General features: G+C 52.6%; 9 protein-coding genes across 9 annotated transcripts; 2 read left to right on the forward strand and 7 right to left on the reverse strand.

Moving 5' to 3' along the window:
• Nucleotides 1-1,068: 1,068 nt before the first annotated feature.
• N7459_006497 (amidohydrolase) lies at nt 1,069-2,575 on the reverse strand (the record flags this gene model as incomplete). Its single annotated transcript, XM_056945665.1, has 2 exons — nt 1,069-2,142; nt 2,204-2,575. The coding sequence occupies 2 exons, from the start codon at nt 2,573-2,575 to the stop codon at nt 1,069-1,071; spliced, it is 1,446 nt and encodes a 481-aa protein (XP_056797664.1).
• A 383-nt stretch (nt 2,576-2,958) lies between these two features.
• On the reverse strand, nt 2,959-4,062 carry N7459_006498 (glycoside hydrolase family 88/105 protein; the record flags this gene model as incomplete). Its single annotated transcript, XM_056945666.1, has 1 exon — nt 2,959-4,062. The coding sequence occupies one exon, from the start codon at nt 4,060-4,062 to the stop codon at nt 2,959-2,961; it is 1,104 nt and encodes a 367-aa protein (XP_056797665.1).
• A 436-nt stretch (nt 4,063-4,498) lies between these two features.
• N7459_006499 (uncharacterized protein) lies at nt 4,499-6,360 on the forward strand (the record flags this gene model as incomplete). Its single annotated transcript, XM_056945667.1, has 5 exons — nt 4,499-4,870; nt 4,932-5,209; nt 5,277-5,795; nt 5,855-6,066; nt 6,119-6,360. The coding sequence occupies 5 exons, from the start codon at nt 4,499-4,501 to the stop codon at nt 6,358-6,360; spliced, it is 1,623 nt and encodes a 540-aa protein (XP_056797666.1).
• A 394-nt stretch (nt 6,361-6,754) lies between these two features.
• Nucleotides 6,755-7,918, reverse strand: N7459_006500 (uncharacterized protein; the record flags this gene model as incomplete). The annotated part of the gene is made up of 1 exon (XM_056945668.1): nt 6,755-7,918. The coding sequence occupies one exon, from the start codon at nt 7,916-7,918 to the stop codon at nt 6,755-6,757; it is 1,164 nt and encodes a 387-aa protein (XP_056797667.1).
• Nucleotides 7,919-8,594: 676 nt separating this feature from the next.
• Nucleotides 8,595-10,009, forward strand: N7459_006501 (protein kinase; the record flags this gene model as incomplete). The annotated part of the gene is made up of 5 exons (XM_056945669.1): nt 8,595-8,842; nt 8,893-9,224; nt 9,289-9,596; nt 9,652-9,814; nt 9,879-10,009. The coding sequence occupies 5 exons, from the start codon at nt 8,595-8,597 to the stop codon at nt 10,007-10,009; spliced, it is 1,182 nt and encodes a 393-aa protein (XP_056797668.1).
• A 188-nt stretch (nt 10,010-10,197) lies between these two features.
• Nucleotides 10,198-11,849, reverse strand: N7459_006502 (uncharacterized protein; the record flags this gene model as incomplete). The annotated part of the gene is made up of 6 exons (XM_056945670.1): nt 10,198-10,258; nt 10,309-10,734; nt 10,785-10,946; nt 10,996-11,152; nt 11,209-11,563; nt 11,628-11,849. The coding sequence occupies 6 exons, from the start codon at nt 11,847-11,849 to the stop codon at nt 10,198-10,200; spliced, it is 1,383 nt and encodes a 460-aa protein (XP_056797669.1).
• Nucleotides 11,850-12,380: 531 nt separating this feature from the next.
• N7459_006503 (uncharacterized protein) lies at nt 12,381-13,684 on the reverse strand (the record flags this gene model as incomplete). The annotated part of the gene is made up of 3 exons (XM_056945671.1): nt 12,381-13,317; nt 13,379-13,608; nt 13,661-13,684. 3 exons carry the CDS (start codon nt 13,682-13,684, stop codon nt 12,381-12,383), a joined length of 1,191 nt encoding a protein of 396 aa, XP_056797670.1.
• A 1,030-nt stretch (nt 13,685-14,714) lies between these two features.
• Nucleotides 14,715-15,023, reverse strand: N7459_006504 (uncharacterized protein; the record flags this gene model as incomplete). The annotated part of the gene is made up of 1 exon (XM_056945672.1): nt 14,715-15,023. One exon carries the CDS (start codon nt 15,021-15,023, stop codon nt 14,715-14,717), a length of 309 nt encoding a protein of 102 aa, XP_056797671.1.
• A 17-nt stretch (nt 15,024-15,040) lies between these two features.
• On the reverse strand, nt 15,041-19,003 carry fphA (putative sensor histidine kinase/response regulator; the record flags this gene model as incomplete). The annotated part of the gene is made up of 1 exon (XM_056945673.1): nt 15,041-19,003. The coding sequence occupies one exon, from the start codon at nt 19,001-19,003 to the stop codon at nt 15,041-15,043; it is 3,963 nt and encodes a 1,320-aa protein (XP_056797672.1).
• Between the last annotated feature and the right edge of the window lie 32 nt (nt 19,004-19,035).

The raw sequence follows: 19,035 nt of genomic DNA on the forward strand, positions 1-19,035 counted from the left end.
TCAGGTCTGGTGCTCCGTCTGCTACATACGTGTCTACGACTGAGGATGGTGTGGATCCATTGATATCGTGATATCCGAGGATGCATAGCCAAGAATTTGGTGCTGCAATGGATACCGAGATATGACACTCCCGGTTGTAGGGAAAACCTACAAAACCAGTGTTCTACGTCAACTGCAATCATTTGACAAGCAATATGCACACAGGCTGTCAAAGTCTTCCCACAGGCACCATTCTATCGGAGTACTAATACGTGGGCTCTTCCATTTGATCTACTTTGCCCGACTATATCAGTGGCCTAGGTGACTACATAGATAGCCCTGCGAACACTCCTGGCGAACACGAGCATGCAGACCTGCACGAGGACGGGAGAACAATGATGGAATCACCCTCCGTACATGAACCGACTTGCATCACATAGCGAGGAACCGAATACTGCCGCCCCACCGTCACCCTGTGCCTCTCTTGCTGGCCAAGAAGGGGATTAGGGGCGGCCTGGGTGCCTAATCGGCGGGGGTCTGGATACCCAACCATGGAATCCCCGGCGGCCCGTCGACCGATCCATGGATCCATTTCCGATAGCCTCATCTCAATCTGGAATGGGCAATTCGTGGCACTATTTAGCGGAGGGCGACCAGTACCTTTGCTCGACGGACGTGGCTGGGTCCTTGCATGCAGGTATCACGCAATTGCTGTCAGGACCCATCGGTGCCGGGGAGCGACAGTAGTCCTTGATTCATGTCGATCCAGGACTATAGCGAGGTGGTCCAAGCTCCACAATTGCGTCCATTGCGTGGGTGACTTGTAGGAAACTGGAGAATGTCAAGAGTACTGCGCTGGAACTGCCGCAAAGAATCTACAGTTGAACGTCATCTGCGTGATGCAGAATGTGGCGTGGCAGTCGTCATCCAGTGAACGGTCTAGAGCAAAAGTCGAGCGCTGTCGTGGCGAGGATACTATTTCCGCCAGGAAAAGACATATGATCAATCTACTGATTTAGGCTGTGGGTTTTGACGGAAATGTTCGTGAGGTCCGCGCATACTTCCATAGATCGGTCTCGGCTGTTGCTTTCACTCAACCGGCCATCGGCCTTTCATCTTGCTGGACAGGCCTGCTCTTTCCACCACTTCCCGGCTTCGTGCTTTTGCTTCCTCCACAACCTCCTGCTCGTCCATCGTCAGTAGCTCTCCATTCTGCACAAGTACCTTGCCATCAACGACCACCATGTCCACATCGCGCCCGGTGGCCGTATATACCACCGCACTAGCGGCGTTGAACCATGGCTGTGTATGGATACCCCGAACGTCAATGGCAACAAAATCAGCTTTTTTGCCTACTTCCAAGCTTCCGATTCGATCATCCAGTCCCAGAGCCTTCGCTCCATTGATGGTCGCCATTTCTAGAACCGACTCCGCCGGCACAGCCGTCGGGTCATACGAGATGCTCTTATGAATAATCGCGGCAAGCTTCATCTCCTGCAGCAAGTCACAGGTGTTGTTACAAGGGGCCCCATCCGTCCCAAGGCCAATGTTCACACCCGCCCTCTGCAGATCAGGAACCCGGCAAATACCCGACGCCAATTTAGCGTTGGACGTGGGACAATGTGCAACGTGGGTTCCGGAGGCAGATAGCATCTGGATATCCGAGTCGTCCAGATGAACCATATGCACCAGCACGGTCGTTGGGCTCAGCAGTCCCACCTCGGCGCAGTACGACATGGGCGTGTGCGACACGGAAGCAAAGAAATCGCGATCGGCCTTGACCTCGGCGCAGTGCATGGTGACGGGGATGCCCTTTTCCTTGGAAAGACTCGTCATCTCCTGGTACAGAGCGTTGGAGACCCTAGACACGTCAGTTGCTTGTATTCGGAGACGAGGAATCGGCGATGGTGTATCCCACCCTCCAGGCGTCCTTGCGCCAAACCATACGCGGATGCGATCATTCGCCGCTCCATTCCATTTCTCCCACATTTGCAGCGTTCCTCCCAGAGATGTCTCGCGGTTCTCGACAAGGCCGGGATGCATGGCCCACGCGTCGTCTTGGGCGTACTTGGCAATGTCCATAACGATCTTGCCCAAGCAGCCTCGGATCCCCGATTCCTGGACTGCACGCGCAAGACCGTCGAACCCATACCGGTCCGCGAACTGGCTCGGTATTAGAATGGAATATTCCAAACAAAATGGAGACATGGAGCGGACGACCTACCATGCTCTCCAAGAAGCAAGTCGTGCCCGACTTGAGCATCTCGCCTATACTCAACCGCGCTGCAGCGTACCCATCCGCCTCGGTGAAATTGCCCTGGAGCACCCAAATACGCTCGCAGAGCCACGATACTAGCTCCAAGTCATCCGCGGTCCCTCGCAGGAGTGTCTGAGCGGTATGCATGTGGGTGGAAATCAAGCCGGGAATAACGATCCGGCCCGAGAGATCATGCTGCTCGTCGCTGGGATAACCCTCCTTCAAAAGAGCAGTCTTGCCAATGTCGGTGATTGTATCGCCAGTGACCCGGATGGCCCCATCTTCGATGATGCGCCGCGAGGCGTCGACGGTGATGATCGTGGCGTGGGTATACAGCATGGTGGGTCAGAGTATGGCACTGTCGTCAGTTGTAGTTATGTAATAGGTACTTCATCGAGTACTGCAACCATATCTCGTGCCATTGCGGGTTGTCAGGGCGTAGTTATGGCGCCCGAAGTTCATCTGCTATGGGATTCTTCTCCGTTTGCGGGGGTAACAGCAGAGGCGGAGACCGCCGATGCACGATGATCCACGAGTGGTGATAAGATAGCGCCTGATTGACGCGGTTTACGTGTTGCCTGGACAAGCCGAAGATTGGGGAAAAGGCAGATCTCCGAATATGCCAATTCGGATTTGGAAATATTGAGTGTCGTCTTGTGTGTCTACCCAAGTCTCTCCCCATCTACATCATATCTATACTCACAAGGCCGAGGCCCGCACGCCTACAAGTAGGTGCGTAAGTATTCCCCCAAGGCCATGATCGCCATGGCCTGGCCGTATGGCATGGCTGTCAAAGGAATGTCCTTGTAGAACTGGAGGCAGTCGCCCATCGCCGTTCCAAAACTGGTATTCTGGAGCTCGCCCTTGCCATCCACGTCCTGGAGCACCGCGCGAATCGCTTTCTCGGCGACATCTCGGTATCGCGAACCAATGTAGCGCTTACGCACAGCTTTCAGGATGCCGTAGGCAAAACCGGCCGTTGCCGACGCCTCGAGGTATGAATCCGGGTGGTCGAGGAGAGTGTGCCAGCCCCCAGACTCAGACTGGAGGCGCCGAAGAGCCTCGCACTGAGCATCGAGGGTATTGACCAGGTGCAAGCGGATAGGATCAGTCGCATCTAGCTCCAGCAGCTCGATAATCTCGGGGATGACGATCGTGACCCAGCTATTTCCGCGCGCCCACCGCGCACCCGCAAAGTTGTGTCCACCATCCTCGAACGTCCACCCGTGGAAGAACAGACCCGTCCTTGTGTCGAAGAGGTATTGGACGTGTGTGAGGAACTGTTTCTTCGCCTCGGCAATATACCAGGGTCGATTCAGGAGTTTCCCAATCTTTGCCAGCGGCAGCACCGTCATCATGAGGGTGTCGTCCCAGAGCTGCTGGTAGTTCTCGGAGTTGTACGTGATGTGCTGCATGCCCCCGTAGCGCGTCCGCGGCAGCTCATGCATCGCCCATTCAGCCCAGGCATCCAGCCACGGCAGATACGTGGCATTCCCCGTCTTCTCGTACACGTAGGCCAGCGTCAGGAAGACGGCCATCGTGTTGATATTCTTCGTCGTGCCACCCTCTGCAAACCGCGCCGCGAACCAATCCTCGATGATCTGGAGGAGCTTCGGGTCGCCGGTCACCTCGTAGTACTTCCACACACCGTACAAGCCGATGCCGTGCGTCCATTCCCATCCATGCCAGGACTTGGTGTCGATGACGCGACCGTCGGGGAGGTAGAGCAGGAATTTCCCGGTCTCGTCCTTGATATTGACCAAGTTGTCGATGAGCCGGTTGACAACCTTGTGGACTTCGGGGGCGGGTGGTCGCGGCGACGCCATCGTGAATGGGGGAACTTGGGAAAGAAAAGCTGCAGGAATCTTCATCTGGGCGCAATAAGTATTCTCGCTCGGCTCGGGGGAGAAGATTCCGAGAGTCTGCGAGGAGCTCGGGCGATTGCTTCCCCGGACTTTCTCCATCTCGCATGGGGAAACATCCGCTCCACCCGTCAAGAACGCGGGGGAAAGCATCACGCTCGCATTCGATTGGCCGTCGGCTAAATAGCACTCGAAATGGCATCTTGTCGCCGCTCATCACGAGAATATAGCCACTCGATAACTCTTGGCACGGTAGTGTTGGCGCGGAGAAGGTTTGCTGTATGGTGCTGGGCCAGAGCAAGCTGTTCTTCGTTCCGTTAAAAGGGACCCTGCTCACCTCTGCCATTCAAGTCTCTCTGTGGCTCCACTGCATACTGCATTCCTTGCCTGCTGAGCCAGGATGGCCCACAACGAGCCCCAATCCCAACATGGGTTGGAATCAGAGCCTGTCCAGTCTCATCCTGTGGAGATGACGGATTACAAGATCCAAGGAGATACCTCCCATGTGGAGCGAGTGCTCTCCCCGCCAGATGACCTGCAGAAGGAGGATATGGACTTTTCTCGCGTCGACAAGGAAATTCAGATATACGCTTCGCGTGGACGAGTCGAGGTCGACGAGCAGACCAATAAACGGCTAAAGCGCATGATTGACCGTCGGGTATTAGTCGTCATGATTTGCACCTACTTCTTGCAGGCCCTCGATAAAGGGACAATGTCTTTTTCTTCTATTATGGGGATCAAGACCGATGCGCATCTCCAGGACGGACAGAAAGTATGTATCGTCCGACAGAGAACAGTCTTCAGCGAAGCTAACATTGTCCTTGTCTGATTAGTACTCCTGGCTCACCACTTGTATCTACATTGCGGTCTTGGTTGTCGAATATCCGACCAACTGGATCATCCAGCGCGTTCCTGTTGCCAAGTATTTGGGTATCAACATCTGTCTTTGGGGCATGATTTTGGCGATGCATGCTGCCTGCCACAACTTCACGGGACTGGTGACCGTGCGCACGCTTTTGGGTATATTTGAAGCATGCTGTCAGCCTATCTTCGTTCTGCTGTCATCAATGTGGTATAAGCGAGAGGAACAGGCAGCCACAGTCACCTACTGGTATCCTCTCCATCTCTTTGCCCCAGTAGCTACCGATGGACTAATGGACTAACAAACAATTCCAAAGGTACATGATGAACGGTGCGCAACAGATAGTCGGCGGTCTCCTCGCCTATTGCTTCACTCTAATCGGCGGTGACAAGGTCCTCAAATCCTGGCAGGCATTATTCCTAGCGTACGGATGCCTATCCGTGCTCTGGGGTCTCTTTGTGATCTGGTACATGCCCGACTCGCCCATGCGAGCAAAGTGTTTTGCCGAAGAAGACAAGCACTTGATGGTCGAGCGACTACGCTCCAATCAGACAGGTATCCAGAACAAACAGTTCCGCGCATACCAGATGTGGGAGGCATTCCGCGATCCGCAGACCTGGTGCTATTGCAGCATCCAGATATTCACCACGCTTCCAACTAGTGGACTGGGTGCGTTTGCTGGTATCATTATGACGAGCTTTAATTTCACCACGCTGCAGAGTCAGCTGTTGGCCATGGTGCTGGGGTTCTACATTATTGTTATTTTGTTGACGTCGGCATGGCTAGTGAAGAAGTACCAGCAGAATCTGTTGGTGATGCTGGGATTCGTCATTCCGTATAGTTTTCTTTCCATGCCTTTCTTGTTCCGGAACTTCAGGACTGATATCCATCCAGGTCTTATATTGGGACAATTGTCCTGATGACCGTCAAAAACACCACCCTATCCACCAAAGTCGGTCTTCTAATTAGCTATTACATCACGCTATCCTTCTGGTCCGCCCAAACCCTGTGTCTCTCGATGGTCTCCCGCAACATCGCCGGACAAACCAAGAAAGCCACCGTCGTCGCCGCAACATTCGTATCATGGGCCGCTGGTAACGCAATCGGTGAGTACGCAAAGTCCCGTGAACTGGATTCTCAACTGACGTCTCAAATTAGGGCCACAGGTGTTCCTCGATTGGGATGCACCACGATATCATATTGCGTGGAGCGTGCACCTCGCCTGCTACGCGTGCATGACTGCAGCCGTGGTTTTTCTCCGGTTTTATCTGATTCGGCAGAATAAGAAGAAGGATGGAATGCTTGCTGCGGCTGGTGTTGATGCTGCAGATCCTAACCTTGTTCATGCGTTTGAGGATAAGACGGATCAGGAGAATATGAACTTTCGGTATATTTACTAGCACAGGCTGTGGGTCGAGTCGAAGGGGTTGGATATTTTACTGGAGAACCACGCGCTGGCTATGTCGATTGCAGCTCGAAGTATTATGAGCATGAATGGCCTTATTTCTAATTATACTAGCGCTATTGAGCCATCTGTACAATTTAAACACTCTTTAGTCTGTAAAGGCTCAAAGAGCTCTGTGGCTTTGAATTCATAAAAGCAAACAGATGACTATACTATAGGAAAATTCAGCCAGTAACTCAAGTATTACTCAAATCCAGCATGAGAATAAATATTCATTAGGGTGGAACAAGATTAGACAGGAGCAAAGTTTGAGTAGAGAAAATAAGAGGTATCATTTGAGAGGAGAGATTCATAGCTCGTGTTATACATGAGAGATTCCCGGCGATGAATTACCAGCGATCATCGACCGGCCTAAGCAGATTACTTTCTGGTTCTGCCGGCATACTTACAATACTGATGCCCCTTCTGCGGGCGATCTCGTAGAGCTTCTCGCAGGCCTCATGTGCATGCTGCAGTAGCTCTTCTGGTGCCTTGCTTTCTTTCTTCTGATCCGAAGCCTCCTTGTGTTCGTAGTGAAGATCCAGCACAAAGGCAAGATGCTCCAGCTTTGGTAAAAAGTCACCAGACTCAAAGGCATCTAGCCATTCCCTCCACTGCTCCGACTGACACAATGTGACCGGACCGCGGAAGTACAGCGACTTCACATTAGGAGGGAAGATTTTGTACAAAGTCGGAAGGTAAGCAGGGTCTTTGAAGATCTCTCCAACGGAGAGATTGAGAGTCTCCAGGTGCTCTAGCTGAGGCAGGATATCACGAAAGGGAGTTTCGTCTAAATAGTGAAAGTCCAACCCACTGGTAGAGCGGATTCGCAGTGTCTGGAGGTTGTCCACGATATGTGGAAGAGCTATGGTCATCCGGCAGAAAGTATCAATTGCATCATTTTCCCAGATCTCCAATGTCTTTAAGTTGATGGGGCCAGACGGACATTCGTTCTCAGGGTCCACCTTTTTCTCGGGGCCGGCGTAGAGCTGATTCATGTGTTCGGCCACGAGACCGGGGAGGAAGGTAATTTCAATCTTTTTCTCGTCCGGAGTGCCCTCTCTCACAGTGAGATACTCGGCCTTTTTATCTCCGCGATCAACCGCCGCGCGATGTTCACGATAGAGAGCATCACTGGTGGGACCCTCGAACCGAAGGCCGCATGTAAAGAATAAGCTCAAATGTGGAACTCGGCCCTGGCGGATGAACGGGCTCTGCACCAGCTCGGCACAGGCCGAGCTTAGAGTGAGGCGCTGGAGAGGCCAATGAAGAGGCAGATTCTTGTCATTCAGCTCCTCGTCGAACCCGCTGTTCATTTCCAGGTCTTCGACGCCGGAGAAGTGAGCACTCAGGAGAGCCCATTCCGGGTCGGACGGTGTGTTTTCGTCGATGCACAAATACTTCGTCTCTCGCGGTATTACCTGCAGCTGGTTTTGTAGACTGCTTTCATGATCGCTTTTGGATGCGTCGTCAGGGCCTCGCACTTTGACGACGGCGGGCGCGTTGTGGGTCATCGTGGAGGCGGCCCGTCTGGCGGGTGGGATCCAGCGAGAGCCGCAAGGGGCGATCAGTGATATCAACCGTGGAGGGCAAACTCGAGAAATGGATTCGTGAAAGAGCTTGGGATGAGAGGATTTTTGAAACAGTCCCAATGGGAGACAACGAAGGAAGGATCGATTCATCGCGTTGATGAAGGGAAGAAGACTAAGCCTTTGCGGTTGCTCGTGAATGGGCGTGGGCCGGAGAAACCCCTGGACCGGATGTCAACAGAGCCTCAGGAGCCAGGCAACGAATATCAAATATCCGCCACTAGGTTGCTAAATAATTAAATAAATATGTCATTATTCAACTTGATGGGCCTTTCTCTGGTAGAATGTCTAGATATACCGAGAGCGGGATCGACGAAATGATGGCTGATCTGAGTCGATATCCTAAGTATAGTCTGAATATACAACCATGTGCTCGTGTACTTTACTTTGTCCAACAATTGAATCGAGCATTCAGATGTTTATTTTCAACCGCGGAACTAACAAAAGATCAAACTGTATACGAACTTTATCATAACCGCTCCATAGGGAATTAGTTCTGTGGTCATCCCAACGACATGATTTGCTGCCACTGTCTAGCTTGACCGCCCGCAATTCCACCCAACCTCTCTTCGCCAACTTGTTTACTCGTCAAGCTACTACAATGCTGCGCTTCACACGTCGACTCACAAAATCCCTGTTCAAGAGACCACCTTCTCCAGCCCGGCAATTCTCTCAGCGGAGCACTTCTTTCGACCCAAATGAGAAGATAGAGGAGGAAACCCTGCAATGGTATTCACCAGATCGGTTTTACCCAGTCAAGATTGGCGAAGTATTTCGCTCAAGGTACCAAATCATAGGGAAACTGGGCTTCGGGGGGTATTCGACAGTGTGGCTTTGTAGGGACTTAAAGTAAGTTCTAGGCCCCATAAATACTGAGTATGGTGATTGATTGCCAGCAGGCAGCATGTCTATGTCGCACTGAAAGTGTACGAATGTGACTCAGACCATGGCAAGCGGGAAAAAAAGATGTACGATCATCTCAGAAATGTCAAGACAAACCACACTGGCTCGATTCTGGTCCGACACGCTCTGGACGATTTTCAAATCACTTCTGCCGACAGCTCCTATTCCTACCAGTGCCTTGTGCATCCACCCTTGGCTATGAGTCTGCATGAGTTACAGAACCTCATACCAGAAAAGGTCCTCCCAGAGAATCTGGTGAAACCAACTTTGATCCATATTCTTCTTGCCCTCGACTTCCTTCATGCAGAAGCCCATATTGTTCATACTGGTATAGTGCCCCTGGTAGACCTAACCTTTCGAGCGTTCTGGTCTTTATGATTAATCTTTTCCAGATATAAGCGCGAGGAATATCATGCTCGGTGTAGAGGATCAGTCAATCCTCGTTGAATTCGAGGAAGCAGAGAAATCAAACCCAAGCCTGCAGAAGATTATAGAAGACCGGGTTATCTATTCCTCGCGACGTCTTGGCATTCCGAAAGTACATGGCCGTCCCATATTATCGGACTTTGGGGAGGCTCGCTTCACCTCAACTCTAGGTTCACCATGGGAGGATGTGCAGCCATTTATGTATCGAGCCCCCGAGGTAGTACTACGAATGCCATGGAATCACAAGATTGATATTTGGAATCTAGGAGTCCTTGTGCGTATAACACTCATATCCGGGCTAGAATTGCCAGTACTAATGAGCTTTGTAGGCCTGGGAGCTTTTTGAACAGCGGCAGCTTTTTCGTGCTCGAGATTCAGATAGAAATAGGTCAGACAGTCATCACCTCGCTGGGATGATAGCAATACTGGGACCGCCGCCAAAAAGCCTGGTTCATAATAGCGAGTATGGGAGCCGGTTTTTCGATAACGAAGGTAAGACTCAATAATCACTGGTTTGTATCTCCTAGTGAGGAAGTGGCTAATTGGTGAAACACAGGTAATTGGATAAGCGACACTGAAATCCCCTCCCCAACTTTGGAGAAACTTGAGGGAAATCTGCAAGGTGAACATCAACATCTCTTTCTCAAATTCCTACGCAAGATGCTTCGGTGGCGACCCGAGGATTGAGCCTCTGCGAAGGAATTACTGTCCGATCCTTGGTTAAAATCATCTTAAATCAAAACGAGACTGAGTCATTGCCAAGCATATGAAAGAAGATCATGATGTCCAAATGCTCACTGAGTGATGTTTGTATAAATATACCATCGATGATTATGGATCAAAACCATTCCTGGAACTATATACTGTTGCAAAAGCTACATATGAGCTCCACGCAGCTTATCCCACTCCTTATCGATTTCCCTCTCAGCATCATACCTGAACATACGTCAGCAAGGCTACAGTTGGAATTCCAAAGCTTGACCCACGCATAACACCACATCTGCGTGGCAGGGTCACTCCATTGATTGGGACTGTGCGAGAACGGCCGACCCTCAACCTCAGGCTGCATAGCAGCGTCTCGAGCATGTTGCAGTGGACCATCGGGAAAATGCCAGAGCTTCCCATTGAGCAGACTAGCCTGCTGCATCAGGCCTGCCCTCTCTTGGCGAACGTTCGCAAATAGATTGAGCGCATTCTGGATCTGAGATTTCGCCTCGACCTTGCTGATACAGTGAGCCAGAGCCACGCCGTCTTCAACGGCGATGGCGGCACCCTGAGACATGTACGGAAGCATTGCATGAGCAGCATCGCCGAGGACGACGAGTTTTCCTAGAACCCAGCGGTCCATGATGGAACCACTGAGAAGTGGCCATTTCAAGGCCTTGTCGATCATCTGGATGATTTTCAAGAGTCTAGGAAGAATCAGCAAGGCGGTTATCAATCTAGGATAACACAGGCTTACATGGGGTCCCAGCCCTCAAACTCTTTCCGCATGTTGGCGAGGTTTGTGTCTTTGTCCTGGTTCCATCCGGAGACATCTGAGTCGTCCGGGTGTGACAGGACCATGTTGAACGACTTCCCAGCACCAATCACATAGGTCATCACATGGCGATTGTCACCAAGCCTAGATGTGCTTCAGCAAGGAGGCTCTATTGAATTGGGAAATGACCAACCAGAGGTTGAATGACGGCTTCTCTAGTAGCCATGAGAGTTCCGGCTCAGCTCGCATACGATCGATATCCACTACAGCACGATAAGCAGCAAACCCTGTTCTCTGGGGAGGAGAGCTAGTCCCCCCAAGGACAACTTCCCGGGCAGTTGAATTGACCCCTAGAGCACAACTTAGCGGCCGTTGAGAGTCCCAACTGGTAGAGAGAGGAGGATACCATCCGCCGCGACGACCAGATCTGCCGACACGTGCAGCCCATCTTCTAAAGTGAGGCTGGGAGTATGGGCATCGTACGCAATGACCCGCGAACTGAGATGGACCACCACGCCTAAATCTGTCGCGAGGTCATGCATAGCCTCATGGAAATGGGCCCGATGAATGACCCAATATGGCGCATCGAACTGTTCCCGAAATTCGGGGTTTAGTCGGGTGCATCCGATCACCTTGCCATCTTCCCAGCGTCGCATCAGCACGCTTTCGGGCTCCGTGACATATTTCTCCAGGTATGGACCAAGACCCAGTTTGAGCAGGAGCCGGGTGGAGTTGGGAGGGATCTGGATTCCGGCGCCAACCTGGAACGTATAGATTTAGTCGCGTTTTAGTTCGACGCGGTGATGGCAAGAGCGTTTCTCGTACCTCAGCCAGTTGGTGAGCCTGTTCATAGATCGTGACTGTGTTTTTCTTGCGTGCGAACGCAATTGCTGCTGCCAGGCCTCCGAGCCCAGCGCCGACGATGACCACATTGAGCGGACTGGGCGTGCTGGTGCTCGCTGGCTCCGGGTCAGGGGCAGTTGTGACATGCCGTAGGAAGTGTAAGCAGTTGCTTAGGTATCTCGGCGACTGAATGAGTGGAGCCATGATCAGCTAGTCACTGAGAGCTCGGCTCTGGCGATCACGTCGATTGGCGAGCAACGATGCTAATTTCAGAGTCTCGCCCTGGGTCTGTCGGGATTGCCGGCCATCTTGATATTAATAATACCGGCAGGCAGGATGGGATTCGATCTTGACCTCCCACACGGCCAAGTCAGCCTTCAACATTCCCATATCAGACACGATACCAAGCACGATAAGCTGATCCGACACGAGAGATTTGCTCGCAACAATCGGCGCGAGTCCAAGAGACAATGTGGAGGCAGCGCCATCCGGCGCTAACCACGGCGCGCGCCCCTTTGGGCTTGCACGATTGGTGCCGACGGCCAGTGAACGTCCAATTCCGCATGGATCTAGCAGCTGGCATCGTTTAGACATAAGCTATATCGTGGATCCTGGCCATACGCGAGATTGTGAAGACTCCGAAATAAATGAGATGGCAATAAGGCCACTATAGTCGTTGCGGTAGGAAGCGATTCAAAGCTGGAATATTGAGACAATACTATACGAGAAGCTACCCTACTGCTTCGACTTCCCACCTTTGCCACGCTTCGACCGGCGCGGCTCCGGCTGAGACTCTTCCGGCCGATCAGACTGCGTCTCCTCGACCTCAGACTCCTGATCAATACTCTGTTCGTCCTCACTTTCGCCCACTATCACTGCATCATCCACACCCTCCGACTGCAGATCCGCCTCGGCATTCGAGACGGGCTCCCATGACCGGTCCGCTGATGTCGACGCTGCACCCTCGCGCAGACTAGACAAAATCTGGGTGGTTTCACTCTCGGTGCCATTCCACGCTCCACAGCTCCCGCACCGCCAGCGACCCAGCTCCTCGGGCGTCTTGATTCCAGGTGGGGCTTGGCCGTTCACCAGTCGGCACGACGAACAGATCATGGCCATCCGGTTGCGTGGCTGCATCTCATCTTCGCCAAGGAGGACGTCCAGGAGACGGTCGTACCAATGCGGTTGCTCAATATACTGCCCAGAGTTAGAGAATGCGTTTGGGGCAAACCCGGGCTCGTCCGTGGGCGGTTGTAGTTGCGGTTGTGGAATAGGGGAAGAGGGGGCATTAGGAAACGGCTGTTGCTGGCTCGGAGGGTGGTAAGGGGGAGGTGAAGGGGGCTGATTTCCAGGGCCAGACGGAGATTGCCCCTGGGGGGAACGTCGGATGTTCGCGGTGGGTGGGGGAGGCAGCCCCGTCCGAGCTACCGGCTGTTGCTGTGAGGGAGTAGCTGGCTTGCGCTTCTCTTTCCCGGCCTTGGGACTGGGTGTTGACTTGGGTGATTCGCCGCCATACTTCTCAAGCAGCTGCTGGGTGGAGTTGTACTTGGTGGCGACTTTGAGCTTCTCGATGGTCTCGTCGCGCTGTTTCTGCAAACCATCGAGGCCGCGCTGGCTCCGGTTGATGCGATAGTCGAAGAGTCGGGCTGCGATTGTCCGAACGGCGTAGATTCTGTCAGAGAGTCGTTATCAGCGGTGCTCATGCAGGGTTGGAGTAAACAGAGCATTCGTACAACACCGGACCGCCACCGATAGCGGCGTATTCCTTGACCCCCCAGCTTTCCCATCCCAGCACCAGCGCAAGCACGATAGAGTAGAACAAATATGCAAAGGTCGAGTAGAGCGTCCACAGAGCCTTGAAGCGCCGGGAAGTTTGGCGCTGTTGGTCGAGTCGCGTGGTGGCCTCAGCGATCTTGGTGGACAGCGTGGACAGTGTTTTTTCGAAAACCGCAGGCGAGTTATCCTCGCCCTGGGACAGTTAGTATTTGAGAATATGCTATCCGGTGTGAACTCACCTTCCAGGGCCAAAAGGACACCATCGTGAGTTGGAGGTGGAATTCACGGCTCGCGGAAGCTCGAGCTGGCGGTGGGTCGCACGGACCACCTCGTGGATCTACATCGACGTTGACTTCACTTTCCTTTGAACTTCCCCAGCTCAGCACACAGCGTCTTGATTTTGGGCAACCTTGTGACCGACCGTGCTGGTACTTCAGCAATTGAGATTGTTTCTATGTTCTCAGGCCTCCCCGGATGATATACTATCAACCCTAACATAGCTGCGAATATCGAAAACGCATCAAACATATAGATAGACGCCTCCTGCATAGTTATTTAACGCCGACCCATTTTGTTGGGTGGTCAGTCACCTGACCGACACAATAAAATGGTTTCCACTCAAATAGGAATACAGCTTTATTCTATTACGTCTACTCGACCTTCTCCTCGAAGAACTTATATAGGCTTCACTCTAGTGGAATGGTCTCTACGTGGGTGTTACTATACTTAAATACCCCGCTGATAGTGGACCACACAAATTCCGAGACTCGCATTACTACCTCTGCAGCGGAATCCTTAAAGGGGTTATTTTAGTGAACTTAGCACATAGTAATGTATATACCACTAAACCTATTATCACTTAGGCTAGAATTGAACCCGATTGAAACTGTGTAGAATATGGTGTAGGAATACATGTAGGTACGCGATCTAGAGCATATTACACGTGAGGCACAGTTACATAAGATTTTTAAAAAGGCATAGGAATCGATTAGTAGGGATTCGCTGCGTTAGCTGGTAAGAAGTATCCTAGCTCGCCTACTGGAGATTATCAATAGATATGGGGGTAGGTACAGCCTGGTTATAATCGAATTGTATGTTTTGGCTGTGTAAATTTCATATATTCCTAGGGCATCCTAAAAAGGCAGGGTTTTTAAAAATTTGGATGCACGGGTAGTATAATATCTTGAAGGGATAGGCGAACATAGTCTCGGGAGATTGTTGTGCAACTAGACCAGATTGAGAACAGCGGCGTCTCAACGTGGGCTGGACATTGAGCAGGTCATGGTCTCAAGGTTACTTGTGGTCAAACCATCCACCGTTCTCCCATTCGCCAGGTCGATATGTAGCTTGCTTCCTGGCCTCGTCATCCGAGATGCCACTCAGCAGAACATTCAAGCGAGCAAAGTTGATGGGTTTCATGACCCAGCCGTCAAAGCCAGTGTCAATGTAGATCTGCTTCTCGGATTCCAAAAGTGAGGCAGAGACAGCAAAGATAGGAATTCGGTCGTTGCGCTTGGCTTTATCCGACAGCGAAGCCAAGCCGGCCTTGGATTCGTGTTCTCGGATCGTCTTGGTGGCGGCTAAGCCATCGAGGATCGGCATCTTGGGTCAATTGTTAGCTATTCGGCTCCAACATGAACGTAATGATTCAAAACGCCGCTTGTGCTTACCTGAAGATCCATCAAGACGACGTCAAACGCATTGCTCTCTGTGCAAAACATGTTCGCGCATGCCTCTCCATTCCCAGTCAGTTGGACTGTGTGTCCGAGTTTTGTTAGACGCTTATGGACAATCTTGCTGTTGACCGGATCGTCCTCCGCCACCAAGACACGTAGTATCTCTGGCTGGGTCGGGAGGACTGAGGTAGGAGCGGTAGAAACTGGGCCCGTGGTCGACGGCGCTTCTGACGGCTCTGTCTTGGCCGGCATGGCAGGGAAGTAAGACTGCTCCGCCGTCTTTTTCGAGGATTCCTGGTGAACAGCATGTCCGGAAACACGCAGAGCCCCCATAGGAACCCCGGAGTCAGTGACGTTCGCTGTACCAGGCGCGGGGGGTGTCGAAAATGGTTGTAGAGTAAGGGGAGGTGTGTGCGTGACCGTAGATAAACTAGCCAAAGGATCGTGTCCTGTGGATGACCGTTTGAGGTTGAGGGGAGGTGAGCCCATTGTCAACGAGCGCCCGCTTGTCGGGCTCATAGAATGCTTATGCTTATTGTCTGAGCTCTGACTGGATCTCCTCTTGGCAAGTGCAGGTTCTTGCATGGCGCTGATCAGCCGGTCGGCCTGGCTTTTGCCGCTCCGAGAACTGCCTCCACTGCGAAGACTTTCTGAGCTTCGTCGCCTGGTTTCGCGGCTATCCGCGGCCCCGCCAACCAATGTAAATTCCCGGTCAGACATTATTGGCGTCGGCGGTACAGAGGCGTGGTGAGGAGCGCCCGCCTCGGAGGGAGTAGATGTCGATACACCTTCTGGGAGCTTGAATTGCAACAGAATCTTGAAGCGACTGCCCTTTCCTTCTTCAGATTTGACTCCGAGTTGGCCTTGCATGTTACGGACAATCCGTGCCACCAACGCTAGGCCAAGACCAAGTACACGCTTTTGATTGGGTTTCGAGGCTTCCGGATTTTCTTTCTCTTCCTCTTCAGGATAATAGTTCTCATCAGTAGAGACTTGTTCAAGTTCCTGGAAGAGAGCTTCAAGTTTCGACTTGCTCATGCCAGCACCTGTGTCCACAACCATCACCTCCACGGCCACATGGCCCTCCATGGCTTGAGTGGCTGAGTGCCACATTTCAACAGTCACAGCTCCCGATGCAGTTTGCTGAATGGCATTGGAAATGATGTTCGAAAATACTTGCCGCACTCGGCGCTGGTCACCAAGAACCATGGGGGGTACACCAGGTTGCGTAGAAACCGTGTATGAAATATTTTTCCGCTTCGCTTCTCCAGCCAACATGTCTGTAGCTTCGCGAAAGGTGGTGTGCAAATCGAAGCTCTCATCTTTGATCAATTCCTGACCAGTCTCGGTATTGGTGAGATCGAGAAGGTCGTTGATCACGTAGATCAGCGACTTGGAAGCAGAGTGTGACTTGGTCAAGCTCTCACGGGTTTCCGTGTCCAAAGCACCCTCCAATGCAATCTCGAGGTAGTTGATGATTGCATTTAATGGGGTGCGGACCTCATGGGCGGAGTTGGCAAGAAGCAGTCGGGTGAGTTGGGAGTTCTGCATCGCGGCCTCCTTCTGGCGCCACACCTTGATGAATTTCCCGTACACAAGACACAGCACTGCAGCCGTCTCAACATCGGTTTCAGACCACTCACGCGACTGGCTCAGAACCGTCTCGCGCCACGCAGCAAAGCTACTGCGAGGTTCCAAGTATCCGGCGGTTTCCTTCCGCTTAGCGACCTCGTACGGATTACCAGCCCACCTGATCTCGGTGAGCTGACCCTTCCGAAAGAAAACAATGAAATCATGTCCACCGGTCGACAAAGGCACGTAGAGTAGGCCGGAAATAGCTTTGAGCCCCGGGGGATATTGTAGATCTGGGAAGTCTTTGATGATATCGTGCGACGCCATCACGGAGTTGATCTTACGCATGCGTAGAAACTCCAGCAGGGCGAGTACTTCCTGCGAGTGTTGATTGTTGCCGAGGATTTTGGTCTCGTCACGGATCGACAAGGCACCATAATCAGCGTCGAACAGTTGCAACAGATCATCCGAAGATGCAATGATATAGCCAGATGGATTGGCCTCGGTGGGAACAGTGTTTATCAACTTCCGTGCTTGTAGTCGCGATGCGTATGAGAGCCGTTCGATGTTTCGCGAGACGGTGTCTCCAAGAAGGCGGCACATCTTTCGGATTGGGAACGATACGCGCATGCCTGAATCCCCATAGGAATGACACGATATCAAGCCCCAGAGGTCGTTGAAAGCATTAACACTGATCGACATAGAGGAGCGAACCTTCATATGTGCCAGATATTTGACGTGGACGGGTGACATCGCTCGCAGGTATGCGTGGGTCATATCCAAGGGGGTCTCAAGATCCTCGAGCGTTCGACATACCAGCCGGGAGGTGACTTGGTCTCGGTCATACAGCAAACGGACCTTGTTGATCTTGTATAACTCACGAGCCTGGGCAGGAATATCGGATGCCGGGAAATGAAGTCCCTTGTAAAGGTCTATCGTTACCTTGGGGTCGACTAGTTCTGCGACGACCAAGCCATTCCAGCTGCTATCAAACTGATAGATCAAGACACGATGGAATCCCGTCAGTTCCTTGACTAGACCCGCCGTGGTGTTGAGCAGAGTATCTAAATCATTAGCGCGACCTAGTTGCTCTTGGATCTGTGACAGCATGCTGAAGACCTCCATAGCAGCAGCCTCGCCCCTTCGCCTGCGTGCATTGCGGAGAACCCGAAGCGGCTGACTGACGTTGATTGTGCTGGCAGCGAGTTGTTCGGGGGTTGGGATTGCACCAAGCGTGTCAGTTGGAACGGCTGGGGTGGCTTGCACGCCAACGTTCAAAGGGTTGACGTTGTCATCCTCCATCTCAAGCTCACATATAATCATATCCTTTTGGGCTTGACTGACGTGGGCCGCACACCAGAAGCGACGCTGCTCCCCCGAGGGTTGTGGAATGACCAGGACAAAAACCTCAGGTCCGTCCACGGAGGGGTCATAGGCGTCATCTCGGACAAAATCAACATGATCCAAGAAGCTGTCCGCCTGATCGTCTTTTAGGAGATCGCAGAAATTTTCCATTTCAAACAATTGCTTCGGAGAATACCCCATCAACTCTTCAGAATTTTCACTCACAACACGAACCACCAGCTGATTAGGCGACTCCTCCCGCAGCGCGATCATCACCCCAAAACTCTGGATGGCACCCGGGATCCGGATAGGCTCGTCTTCGCAATACTGGAAGGATTCGCCGTCTCTGCCTGTGATCACAGCATGACCGCCATCAGTCACGACGTGCTTGAAACGTGAAGTGACATGACTGTAATCAGCCGTGGTGTCAGGCCGACCTTCCGACGGTGGGTGAGCCGTCCCCGAGCCGGACTTATCGCTTTGGGGCTTGGCGTAGATTTCTGGATGTTGCGCGACTCGAGAGGCCATCGAATGCGTGGCCAGCTCGGTTTCGTCGTCGACGGCATGTGTTTCATGGCGGACGATATCAGTCGGGGTGGTCGGTGCTAGGGCGGCTTCGGGGCTCGGAGCTGGCGGTCCCTGTGGCCGGGCTTGCATCTGGCTCCAGGTCTGGGTATCGATGAACGGGTACTGTCGGGCTCCTTCGCGGGCGGGCGAGACAGCTCCGCGTGCTCTCGCAGAGGCGTTCGCCTGCGCAGCGGATGGGTCGACTGAGACGACGGACCGGATAGGGAAAACACGATCGCTGCCGTCAAAAGACGCACTCGGCGGCTTCGGTCCGTCTAAATTCTGCGTGACCGACTGGGTCCGGTCTCGACTCTCGGGGCGAAGATCCGTATCGATGAATAACGGGCGCGTTGGAGTGACTGCGCTCTCCGACCGCTTCCGCGGGGTCCCCGGACGGGAATTGTGGGAGGAGGGAGACGCCATTCCAGCGCAGTTGGCAGGAGCAGAGGCGCCGG

This window comes from Penicillium hispanicum (genome assembly GCF_028827665.1).
Source record: "Penicillium hispanicum strain IBT 35686 chromosome Unknown utg000006l_segment0_segment0, whole genome shotgun sequence".
NCBI classification, from domain to species: Eukaryota; Fungi; Ascomycota; class Eurotiomycetes; order Eurotiales; family Aspergillaceae; genus Penicillium; species Penicillium hispanicum.